We start from the raw sequence: 13054 nt of genomic DNA, 5'->3' as shown, positions 1-13054 counted from the left end.
ATTTAAATCTATGATCTATTCTGAGTTGATTTTTGCATAAGGTGTGAGGCTTAGGTCTAGGCTCATTTTTGTTCCTAAAAGATATCCAATTGCTCCAGCACATTTTGTTGAAAAGACTACCTTTCTTCATCAGATTACATTTGCACCTCTGTCAAAAATCATTTGGCTGTATTCGTGTAAGGCTATTTCTGGATTCTCTATTCTGTATCACTGATCTATGTCTGTCCCTCTAGCAATACCATACAGTCATGATTACTGTAGCTATATATTAAGTTTTTAAATCAAGGAGAATGACTCCACTTTGGTCTTTTTCAAAATTGTTCTTTGCTGGGATTTTGATGGGAATTGTATTAAACTTGGATATAGATTTGGAGAGAATTGATATCTTACTATGTTGAGGCTTCCAATCCCTGAATATTTGTTTAGATCTTCTTAGATTTCTTTTATTAGCATTTTGTAGTTTTCAGAATGTGAGTTCATACTTATTTTGTTAGATTTACATGTAAGGATTCCATTTTCTGAGTGATTGTAAATGGTATGTAATTTTTAATTTAGATTTCCACAGGTTAATTGATAACATACAAAAATACAGGGCTTCCCTGGTGGTGCAGTGGTTAAGAACCCGCCTGCCAATGCAGGGGACACAGGTTCGAGCCCTGATCCAGGAAGATCCCACATGCTGTGGAGCAACTAAGCCCATGTGCCACAACTACTGAGCCTGCGCTCCAGAGCCCACGAGCCACAACTCCTGAAGCCCAGGCGCCTAGAGCCCGTGCTCTGCAACAAGAGAAGCCAATGCAATGAGAAGCCCGTGTACCGCAACGAAGAATAGCCCCCACTCACCACAACTAGAGAAAGCCCGTGCAGAGCAACAAAGACCCAACGCAGCCAAAAAATAAATAAATAAAATAAATACATTAAAAAAAAATACAGTATGTTTGTGTTGTATTCTGACCTTTTGAACTCATTTATTAGTTCTAGTTTTTACACTGTAGACGTTGAGATTTTCCAGGAAGAAGATCATGTCATCTATAAACAGGGATAGTTTTATTTCTTCATTTGGGTGTGAATGCCTTTCAACCTAGCTGTATCATTATATTTGAAGTGAATTTCTTATAGACAGCATAATGCTAGGTCATGTTTTTTTAATCCACTCTGCCAATTTCTATCTTCTAATTGGTGTATTTAGATTACATATATTTAATGTGCTTACTTTTATGTTAAGATTCAAGTGTGACTTTTCTGTTGTTTTTTTCTTTTTTTAATTTTTCTTTCTGTTTTGTTTTACCCACTTCCCTCTGGGTTACTTGAACATTTTTTAGAATTCCAGTTTGAGGTATCCATAGCAATTTTGAGTATATCTCTTTGTACAGATTTTTAGTGGTTGCTCTAGGTGTTTCATTATATGTTCATAAGTTATCACAGCCTACATTTTACCAGTTCAAGTGAAGTGCAGAGAACTTACCTCCCTTTACGTCCCTCTACCCTCCTTTATTAATAAAATAATTCTTAAATATTTCCTCTACATGCACTGAGAACTACATTTGACAAACATAATTTAGAAAAGTAGAAAAGGAAATTCGATCACGTTTACCCATATTTTTGCTCTATATGTTGTTCTTCCTTCCTTCCTGTTCTTCCAAGACTACTCCTTTTATCACTTCCTTCCTTGTTAGAGAAATTCCTTTAGATATTCTTTTAGGGTAGCTTTGCTGGCAACAAATTCTCAGTTTTCTTCATCTGAGAATATCTTAATTTTCTCTTCATTTCTTAATTTTCCCTTCATACTTTTCTAAATACAGAATATGCACTGGGTTGACAGTTCTCTTCTTCCAACACTTGAAAAATGTTGTGCCACTTCCTTCTGACCTCCACGTTTTCAGACCTGCTGTCATTTGAATTGGTGCACCCCTATAAATATTGAATTGTTTCTCTCGTTTCTTTCAGGATTTTTTTTTGTCTTTAGTTTTCAGTTCGAATATGAAGTGTCTCAGTGTAGATTTCTTTGGGAGACTCCTGGTAGGTTTTCACTCACCTTCTTTCATTTGTATATGTCTTTTGCCAAATTTGGGGACTATTTAGCCATTATTTCTTTGAATATTTTTTCAGCCCCACCTTCTCTTACCTCTCTTTCTGGGACTCCAACGATCCGAATGTAGATCTTTTATTATACGCCCACCTGTCCCTGAGCCTCTGTTCACATTTTTTCAATCTATTTTCTCTCTATTGTTCAGATTAGGTAATTTCTTTATTTCTATCTTCATGTTCACTGATTCATTCTTTTCTCCTCCTCTCCATGTTTTTGTCTGAGAACACTGAGTTTTTAATTTCAGTTACTGTATTTTTTTAAACTTTTTTACTGTGGTAAAATAGAACATCATAAAATTTACCACTCTAACCATTTTTAAATGTAAAATTCAATGGCATTAAGTACATTCACAACATTGTGCAACCATCCCATATCCATTTCCAGAATTTTTTCATCATCACAAACTGAAACTCTGTACCCATTAAATAATTATCTATGAATTTGCCTACCTCATATAAGTGGAATCATACAATATTTGTCCTTCTGTGCCTGGTTTATTTCAATTAGCACACTGTTTTCAGGGCTCTTCCATCTTGTAGTCTCCTTTCAGAATTAAGGTTGAATAATGTTCCATTGTTTGTACATACCCCATTTTGTTTATCCATTCATCTGTCGATGGAATCTGAGTTGTTTCCACCTCTTGGCTATCATAAATAATGCTGTTATGAACACTGGTGTACAAGTATCTGTTTGAGTCCCTGCTTTTAATCTTTGGGGGATATTCCTAGGAGTGGAATAGCTGGATCACATGGTAATTCTATACTTAACTCTTTGAGGAATTGCCAAACTTTTTTTGTACTATGCTTAAACCATTTTACATTAGCAATGTACAAGAGCTCCAGATTCTCCACATCCTCACCGACACTTGTTATTTTCTGCTTTTTGATAATAGTGGTCCTAATTGGTGTGAAGTGATATCTCACTGTGGTTTTGATTTGCATTTCCTTAATGAATGGTGATGTTGAGCATCTTTTCATGCTTATTGGCCATCTGTATATCTTCTCTGGAGAAACATCTATTCAAGTCTTTTGCCCATTTTTGAATTGCGTTGTTTTGGGTTTTTTTGTTGTTGAGTTATAGGAGCTCTTTACATATTCTGGATATTAATCCCTTATCAGATACATAATTTGGAAGTATTTTCTCCCATGTATATTTTTTAATAGACTTACTTTTTTTTTAGAGCAGTTTTAGGTTTACAGAAAAATTGACTAGTAAGTACAGAGAGTTCCCACTTACCCCTTCTCCCCCCTCCAACTCACCCCAGTTTCCCCTTATTTACATCTTGTTTTAGTGTGGTACATTGGTTACAATTGATGAACCAACATTATACATTATTATTAACTAAAATCCAGAGTTTAATTAGGGTTCACTCTTTGGGTTGTTGATTCTGCGGGTTTTTACAAATGTACAGTGACATGTATCCATCATTACTGTATACAGGATAGTTTCACTGCCCTAAAAATCCCCTGTGTTCCATTCACCCCTTCCTCCCTCCAAATCCCTGGCAACCAGTGATCTTCTAATGTCTCTATGTTTTGTCTTTCCCAGAAGGTCATATAGTTGGAATCACAGAGTATGTAACCTTTTCAGATTGGCTTTTTTCACCTCACAATATCCTTTCAAGGTTCCTTCATGTCTTTTTATGGCTTGATAGCTCATGTCTTTTTATCAGTGAATAATATTCTATTATGTACCACAGTTTGTTTATCTATTCACCTACTGAAGAACAGCTTGTTTGCTACCAAAATTCCACTTGCCTCTACTTTATCTTTTATTTCGAACAGCTTGTTTGCTACCAAAATTCCACTTGGCTGTACTTTATATCTTTATTTCTTTGATAAGATTTTCTGTTTGTTTCAAGCATGCTCAAAATTACTTGTTGAAGCATTTATATGATGGCTAATTTAAAATCCTTGTCAGATAATCATCATATCTGATTCATCTCTGTGCTGGCATCTCTTGATTGTCTTTTCTCATAGAGGTTGAGCTCTTCCTGATTTTTGGGATGAGGAGTGTTTGTTTGTTTTTCTTTTTATTGAGACTTCATAGTCTGAGACACCGACTCTTACCTTTCAGTAGGCTTCCTGTGACACCGCTCCAGCAAGAAAAGGGGGACACTGCCTTGTTACTGTTGGATGGGAGTAAAAGTCCAATTTCTCCACTAGGCTTCCTTTGACACCTGGGAAGGGTGGGGCTCCTTGTTACTGCTAGGCAAGGATGGGAATTTAGGCTCCCCACCAGGCCTCTGCTGATACCACCAGAGCTGGAAAAATGAAGGCTCCTTATTACCGCTCCCACGTATCCTCCACTGCCACTGTGGGTGGGTGGACTTGTTACTGTTGGAGGGTGGTAAAGGTTCTGACTCTGCATTAGGTCTCTTCTGATATCATCCCAGCAAAGAGGAAATGGGGCACCTCTTACTACCAGGTGGCGGTGGACTTCTTGGCTCCCCATGTGGTCTCCACTGACAATACGGGGTTGGGGACTTCCTTACTTCCTGAATGACACAAAAGTCTTGGTTCTCCACTCAGCCTTCTTCTTTGATACCACCCTGGCGGGATGGGGGCCTTGTGGGGCAGGGTGGGGGGATAAGGCAAGGATGGGGTTCCTTGTTATAGCATGAGAAGGGTGGACGTCTGGGCTCTTAACCTTTGCTGGCAGGAATGGAGCTAGTTTTTTTCTTTGGTGTCTGCTTAAAGTGGGCAGTTCTTGTCTAAGAGTAATCTGCCTTACTAGATTGCCCATTTCCTAGTCCTTCAGCTAGAAAAGGATGGCTTTTCTGAGACCTTTATAAATCTGCACCCACTACTTCTGGTTGCCAGTTTTTCCAGTACTCTGTCTGGGATATACGGAACAAAAAGAAAAACCAGGAACTCCCTAACATGTCCTAACATTCATTGTGTGCTGAGATCTCTAGCCAGTCTTCCTTCTTCCCACCTTTCAGACAGAGTGTTCTTATGCTTGTTTTATACATAATAGTCAGGGTTTTTAGCTGTACTTAGTGGGAAGAGTAAGGAAAAGTAAGTCTACTCCATTTTCCCAGAAGAGGAAGTTTCTTTTAATAGCCTTATTAATAGCTATACCACAAGTCAGACACCAGGAGAACAGAAACAATAATGAACTTGGGAGTTCAGAAAACTGGATTCAAATTCTAGCTAACTTGGGAGTTCAGAGAAATCCTAGCTCTGTCACTCATTAGTCAAATATAATTCTTTAGCCTCTTGGAACTTTGGCTTCCACATCGGTAAAATGGAAATAACAACACAATTTCACAAAGTTGGGATGATTAAGTAAGATTATGTACTTGAAAGCATCTGATACAACACCTGGCATATAGTTTGCACTCACTAACTCTGAATCTATGTGTTTCAAAATGGTTAAGATAAAAATAGAATGATTTTAGACCCATACAATTTAAATGAGCACTGAATTGGTATTTATTCTCTATCTTATTTTAATATAGGCCCCATCCCAAATTAATTTAGGGAAATATGCAGAGAAATTAAATGTAACCTGTAACTTCAGTGAAGAAATGAATTTGTCTTGATTTCTCACTTCTTGTTCTAGCTGGAGAATATTCTGGTATTTTTCAGCTTCAGAAACTGGAGCCCCTAGACCAAAATCATGTTCTTTGGTGGTAACCTAGTGGAAGGAATGGGAATAATATAGAGACAGTCAGGTTTAAAACAGCCTTGTGATTTCCCAGAACAATCATAATTTTGAAAATTAACAACATTCAATTAAAAAATTGTTTTTAACCTGTTCCACCAGCTAAAAGGACTTCATCAACATTTACTTTCTTAAAACTTTATATTATAAAACTTCTTCTGTGTGTTTTCCAAATATGAAACTATAGTATTGAACATGCTTTTCAAAAAAGACATACTCCACCCTATCTAAGGGAATATGGGTCAGCTGCAAATTAAGTGGTCTACTTCCAGGGCTATGATGTTCACTAGCTACCTGTTTATTGTTATTTTTGTATATTAACAAAAAGGTTTGCTACCCATATCACAAAGGGCTAATTTCCCTAATATGTAAATACTTCCTATAATTAAAAAAAGGAAAAGAAATACCCTAATATAAAAATTGGCCAAGAATATGGATATTTCACAGAAATGACTTTTAAATAGATTTAAAGATATTCAATCTCACCATTTAGAGGAATACAAATTAAAACAACACTGGGACACCATTTTTTAACCATCACATTGGCAAAATCATAAAGTTGGATATATAAATTAGCATTCTGTGGCAGTGTAAATTGACACAGTATTTATGGAGAACAACTGGGTAAAATCTAGCAACATTACAGATGCACATAGCTTCTGTACAAATAATTCCATTTCTCAGAATTTTTCTACATACATATTTGCACACGTGCAAAATAACAGTGTTAAAAGATTTCTCACTTTAGCATACTATACATACTACTCTGCACTGTGCTTTTTTTACTTGACTATGTATCTTAGAAACTGTATAATTTAAGGAAATAATTTGTTCTTTCTCTGAATCAAGGCTGCCATTATGTTAAGGGAGAATTTGCTACAAGCAAAGCAACACAGATGCCATGCTCCAAAATCTAGTGCTTGGGAAATTACAGGCTCAGGACTCCCCAGTCACTGACCTTGTGTTAATGCCCTGTAAAACCCAGCCCTTAGCAGTCTGACAGGTTTATTTCCCTTTTTCCCTTTCCCTAAACAAGACACAAATCTGCTTTTTCTGTTCTCCAGTCCAGCAGTACCTGCCTCTCCTGGAACTTCAGCATTAGATCTCACAAAGCATTTCTAACTATGAATCATTTTAGGCCTTTATGGGTTAGGCTGAAATCCTAACTACCATTTCTTACATAGTTTCTGTTGAAGAATGTGTTCCTAGTTATAAACATGTGACTAAGTATAACTGAATCAAATGACTCCTCACTATAGCAGTACTTTTCAAATTTTAGTAAACATACGAATCATTTGGGAATCTTGTTAAAATGAGATAATTACTCACAGTAGGTCTGAAATACTGCATTTCTAAAAAGCTGCTCAGCGATCCCTATTTGGCTAGCACACAGACTACACCTTGAATAGCAAGGACCTAAAATCTAAACCTGCCTAGCACACAGAGTTCTTCATAATTTGGTCCCTTCCTACTTCTTCAAATTTATCTCCTACTTGACACCTCCAAGAACCCCTCTATTAAAGGCAAACTATTCTATACCTTCTTTATACATATATTCAGAAACATATTCTCTTTTGTTCATGAGCTTTGCCCTCACTCTTTTCTCCACTGAAGTAAAGACACTTCTAAGGCTCAACTTGAATTCCATATTCTCTAGGAGGTTTTCTCTCTCTTCTCCATCGAATAGTGATCACCTCTTCATTGAGACATCCAAATATCTTGGTAATAGAACAATTTATGTAGCTATTTACTTTTTCTGGATATGTCTTCCTCACACAGTTACTAGAATCTTAACAAATAATATCCTAGAGCTCTCTGTATTCCCACCAATCTGCACAGAGTTCTTTGGATAACAGGAAGGTGTCAATACACATTTGTAGAGGTTGATAATGAAGTAATGTACTAAAGCAGATAAAATGGAACCTTCCCTCTTCTTTTTGGTAAAATGAACAGTCAAGTTTACTATCAGTCTAGTCTAGAAATTAAAAGTATAAAGAGACCAAGAGTCTACCTGACAATTGTGAGCCATCGTATTAGAGCTGCACTAGCTTTGGAGGCAGTAAAAAGGGAGAGAAATCAGTGTATCTGAAACGCCCATGCCTGGCATGCCAGGTTCTCCACCTCAGGCCCCTGAATATCTCCCACCTTCCAGTGATCTCTAGATGGAACTCTGAATGGAACTTGTGTTCCTGTACAGATCTCAGAGAACGCAAGTAAAGTACTTTGTAAGCAGCAAATTGTCATCGTAAAGACCCAAGCTAGAATCACAATCATTCTCAATGGGGAAGCAACACAGCATAGTGGTTAAGAGCATGTTCTCTAGCCTCGACTGCTTCGGTTCATAATGCCTGTTCTGCCCCTTCTTAGCTGCATGACCACAGCCAAGTTACTTCTCTGGCCATGGCTTCCTCATCTCTAAAATAGGGATGATAACAGTACTTGCCTCATAGAGTTGTTGCGAGGATTAAATGAGTTATTATATGTAAAGCACTTAGAACAGTTCCTGGCAATAAATAATAACTGCTATATATATTATTATTATTTACAATTACTTTTATTACTAATTCCTCTCACTGACTCAACTTATTTAATTGGCCGTCATGTCCTACTGATCTTTTCACTAAAATCTCTCTCAAACACATTTCTTCCATCGCTACTATCACTGTTCCAAGTTCATACTATCAGATTGTAACGTTTATTCACTTACCAAACAACTTTATAAACAGCTAGGATAAGGATGAACCAATATTAGATTTGGGGGCTAGAAAGATGGAAAACAAATAAAAACTTAAAATTTCAAGGGGCTTCCCTGGTGGCGCAGTGGTTAAGAATCCGCCTGCCAATGCAGGAGACACGGGTTCGAGCCCTGGTCCAGGAAGATCCCACATGCTGCGGAGCAACTAAGCCCGTGCGCCACAACTACTGAGCCTGCGCTCTAGAGCCCGCGAGCCACAACTACTGAGCCCGTGTACCACAACTACTGAAGCCCGCGCACTTAGAGCCCGTGTTCCCAACAAGAGAAACCACCACAACAAGAAGCCTGCGCACCGCAATGAAGAGTAGCCCCCACTCGCCGCAACCAGAGAAAAGCCTGCATGCAGCAACAAAGACCCAATGCAGCCAAAATAAAATAAAATAAAAATAAAACAAAAACAGAAAACTTACAATTTCAAGCCTCAATGAATCCAGGGAAGTCCAAAACAAATCAGAAATTACAGTACAGTATGATTAGTGCCACATACATGTATGCTAAGGGAATACAGGACTACAAAAAAGTATTTCTGACTTCTACTTCCCCCCCAAAGACTTAGCATATATTTTCCATGTTCCCTCCAAACTATGAAAATATCCCTACTGGAGCATTTAACACATTATATTGTTTATTGGATGTCCATAGCCATCACAACTTCAACATGTTAAAACAGACCTCAATTTCCCCACCTGCACTTCTGCTCTCAACCCTGCCTCCACCATGTTCCTTCCCAGTCTTTCCATGTCAAATGGCACTGTCATTTGTGCAGTGATCAAGGTCAAAAACCAAAGTGTTGTCTTTGTTTCCTCTTTCCCTGAACCTCATCAAATCCATCAAAAAGCCCTTTGGATCTACCTCCAAAATATATCCCCAATCCATCCACTTCTGTACACTTTTATTATCACCTACTTGGTTCAAGTCACCATCATCTCCCACATGGATTACTGCAACTGTCTCCTAACTGGCCTTTTTGATTCTACTGTTGCCCCCTGCAACCTGTTTTCCAAACTGAAATCAAAACAATCATCTTAAAATAATGAGATCCTGCTCAAAACACTCCAATGGCTTCCCACTGCAATCAGAATAAAAGTCAAACTTTTTTTTTTGCTTTAATCTCTAGCCTACAAAGGTAGCTCACATTTTTTTTTCTTTTTTCCTTTAACATCTTTATTGGAGTATAATTGCTTTACACTGTTTTGTTAGTTTTTGCTGTATAACAAAGTGAATCAGCTATATGCATACGTATATCCTCATATCCCCTCCCTCTTGCATCTCCCTCCCACCCTCCTTATCCCACCCCTCTAGGTGGTCGCAAAACACCGAGCTGATCTCCCTGTGCTATGCAGCTGCTTCCCATTAGCTACCTAATTTTACATTTGGTAGTGGATATACGTCAATGTTACTCTCTCACTTCATCCCAGCCTACCCTTCCCCCTCCCCATGTCCTCAAGTCCATTCTCTACGTCTGTGTCTTTATTCCTGTCCTGCCCCTAAGTTCATCAGAACCATTTTATTTTATTTTTTTTAGATTCCATACATATGTGTTAGCATACGGTATCTGTTTTTCTCTTTCTGACTTACTTCACTCTGTATGACAGTCTCTAGGTCCATCCACCTCACTACAAATAACTCAATTTCGTTTCTTTTTATGGCTGAGTAATATTCCACTGTATATATGTGCCACATCTTCTTTATCCATTCATCTGTCGATGGACACTTGGGTTGCTTCCATGTCCTGGCTATTGTAAGTAGTACTGTAATGAATGTTGTGGTACATGACTCTTTTTGAATTATGGCTTTCTCAGGGTATATACCCAGCAGTGGGATTGCTGGGTCATATGGTAGTTCTATTTTTAGTTTTTTAAGGAACCTCCATACTGTTCTCCACAGTGGCTGTATCAATTTACATTCCCACCAACAGTGCAAGACGGTGGTTCCCTTTTCTCCACACCCTCTCCAGCATTTATTGTTTGTAGATTTTTTGATGATGGCCATTCTGACTGGTGTGAGATGATACATCATTGTAGTTTTGATTTGCATTTCTCTAATGATTAGTGATGTTGAGCATCTTTTCATGTGTTTGTTGGCAATCTGTATTTCTTCTTTGGAGAAATGTCTATTTAGGTCTTCTGCCCATTTTTGGATTGGGTTGTTTGTTTTTTTGATATTGCACTGCTTGTATATTTTGGAGATTAATCCTTTGTCAGCTGCTTCATTTGCAAATATTTTCTCCCATTCTGAGGGTTGTCTTCTCGTCTTGTTTTTGTTTTCCTTTGCTGTGCAAAAGCTTTTAGGCTTCATTAGGTCCCATTTGTTTATTTTTGTTTTTATTTCCATTTCTTGAGAAGGTGGGTCAAAAAAGGTCTTGGAGGCAGCTGCCGAAGATGGCAGAGGGGCAGGTCCTGGTTCTCGATGGCTGAGGCCATCTCCTGAGCCACCTGGTGGCCATCATGGCCAAGCAGGTGCTTCTGGGTCAAAAGGTGGTGGTTGTGCGCTGTGAGGGCATCAACATTTCTCGCAATTTCTATAGAAACAAGTTGAAGTACCTGGCATTCCTCTGCAAGCGGATGAACACCAACCCCTCCTGCAGCCCCTACCACTTCTGAGCCCCCAGCCACATCTTCTGGCAGACATGGCGAGGCATGCTGCCTCATAAGACCAAGCAAGGCCAGGCCGCTCTGGACAGCCTCAAGGTGTTTGATGGGATCCTGCCACCCTATGACAAGAAAAAGCAGATGGTGGTTCCTACCGCCCTCAAGGTTGTGTGTCTGAAGCCTATGCGGAAGTTTGCCTACCTAGGGTGCCTGGCTCATCAGGTTGGCTGGAAGTACCAGGCAGTAACAGCCACCCTGGAGGAGAAGAGAAAGGAGGAGGCCAAGATCCACTACTGGAAAAAGCAGCAGCTCACGAGGCTATGGAAGCAGGCTGAAAAGAACACAGAGAAGAAAACTGACAAATTCACAGAGGTCCTCAAAACCCATGGATTCTTAGTCTGAGCCCAATAAAATTGACTGTTTATTCTTAATTAAAAAAAAGAAAAGAAAAGAAAATGGATCTTGCTGTGATTTATGTCATAGAGTGTTCTTCTTATGTTTTCCTCTAAGAGTTTTATACTGTCCAGTCTTACATTTACGTCTCTAATCCATTTTGAGTTTATCTTTGCCTATGGTGTTAGGGAGTGTTCTAATTTCATTCTTTTACATACAGCTGTCCAGTTTTCCCAGCACCACTTATTGAAAAGACTGTCTTTTCTCCATTGTATATCCTTGCCTCCTTTGTCATAGATTAGTTGACCATAGGTGCAGGGGTTTATCTCTGGGCTTTCTATCCTGTTCCATTGATCTATATTTCTGTTTTTGTGCCAGTACCATATTGTCTTGATTACTGTAGCTTTGTAGTACAGTCTGAAGTCAGGGAGTTTGATTCCTCCAGCTCCGTTTTTTTCCCTCAAGACTGCTTGGGCTATTCGGGGTCTTTTGTGTCTCCATACAAATTAAAAAATTTTTTGTTTTAGTTCCATAAAAAATGCCATTGGTAATTTGATAGGGATTGCATTGAATCTGTAGATTAGTTTGGGTAGTATAGTCATTTTCACAATGTTGATTCTTCCAATCCAAAAACATGATATATCTCTCCATCTGTTTGTACCATCTTTAATTTCTTTCATTAGTGTCTTATAGCTTTCTGCATACAGGTCTTTTGTCTCCTTAGGTAGGTTTATTCCTAGGTATTTTATCTTTTTGTTGCAATGGTAAATGGGAGTGTTTCCTTATTTTCTCTTTCAGATTTTGCATCATTAGTGTATAGGAATGCAAGAGATTTCTGTGCATTAATTTTGTATCCTGCTACTTTACCAAATTCATTGATTAGCTCTAGTAGTTTTCTGGTAGCATCTTTAGGATTCTCTATGTATAGTATCATGTCATTTGCAAACAGTGACAGCTTTACTTCTTCTTTTCCAACTTGGATTCCATTTATTTCTTTTTCTTCTCTGATTGCTGTGGCCAAAACTTCCAAAACTATGTTGCATAACAGTGGTGAGAGTGGGCAACCTTGTCTTGTTCCTGATCTTAGAGGAAATGCTTTCAGTTTTTCACCATTGAGAATGATGTTGACTGTGGGTTTGTCATATATGGCCTTATGATATGTTGAGATAGGTTCCCTCTATGCCTACTTTCTGCAGCGTTTTTATCATAAATCGGTGTTGAATTTTGTCAAAAGCTTTTTCTGCATCTACTGAGATTATCATATGGTTTATTTTTTATTTATTTTATTTTTTTAATGATATTCTTGTCTGCTTACATTCTTTTTATTTATGTATGTATGTATGTATGTATGGCTGTGTTGGGTCTTCGTTTCTGTGCGAGGGCTTTCTCCAGCCGCGGCAAGCGGGGGCCACTCTTCATCGCGGTGCGCGGGCCTCTCACCATCACGGTCTCTCGGTGACAAGCACAGGCTCCAGACGCGCAGGCTCAGTAATCGTGGCTCACGGGCCAAGCTGCTCCGCGGCATGTGGGATCCTCCCAGACCAGGGCTCGAACCCG

At 38.6% G+C, this 13054-nt stretch overlaps 1 protein-coding gene and 1 pseudogene across 6 annotated transcripts in view; one reads left to right on the top strand and one right to left on the bottom strand.

Annotated features, from left to right (window-relative positions):
- The window catches only part of TSGA10 (testis specific 10), a 110601-nt gene that overhangs the window by 92787 nt on the left and 4760 nt on the right, over nt 1-13054 (bottom strand). For 5 of the 6 annotated variants that reach the window (XM_059942743.1, XM_059942739.1, XM_059942738.1 and 2 more), the window contains exon 2: nt 5603-5731. Coding sequence is in view for 5 of the 6 variants with exons in the window: in XM_059942739.1 (XP_059798722.1) it covers nt 5603-5731 (129 nt within the window). In the remaining variant the exon portion in view is untranslated. The remainder of the gene's footprint in view (nt 1-5602; nt 5732-13054) is intronic. The other variant, XM_059942740.1, reaches the window with a different exon arrangement.
- On the top strand, nt 10895-11506 carry LOC132376875 (large ribosomal subunit protein uL13-like; annotated as a pseudogene).

The sequence above is a fragment of the Balaenoptera ricei genome, chromosome 13 (genome assembly GCF_028023285.1).
Source record: "Balaenoptera ricei isolate mBalRic1 chromosome 13, mBalRic1.hap2, whole genome shotgun sequence".
Classification (NCBI taxonomy): Eukaryota; Metazoa; Chordata; class Mammalia; order Artiodactyla; family Balaenopteridae; genus Balaenoptera; species Balaenoptera ricei.
This window is presented reverse-complemented; position numbering and strand designations above follow the sequence as displayed.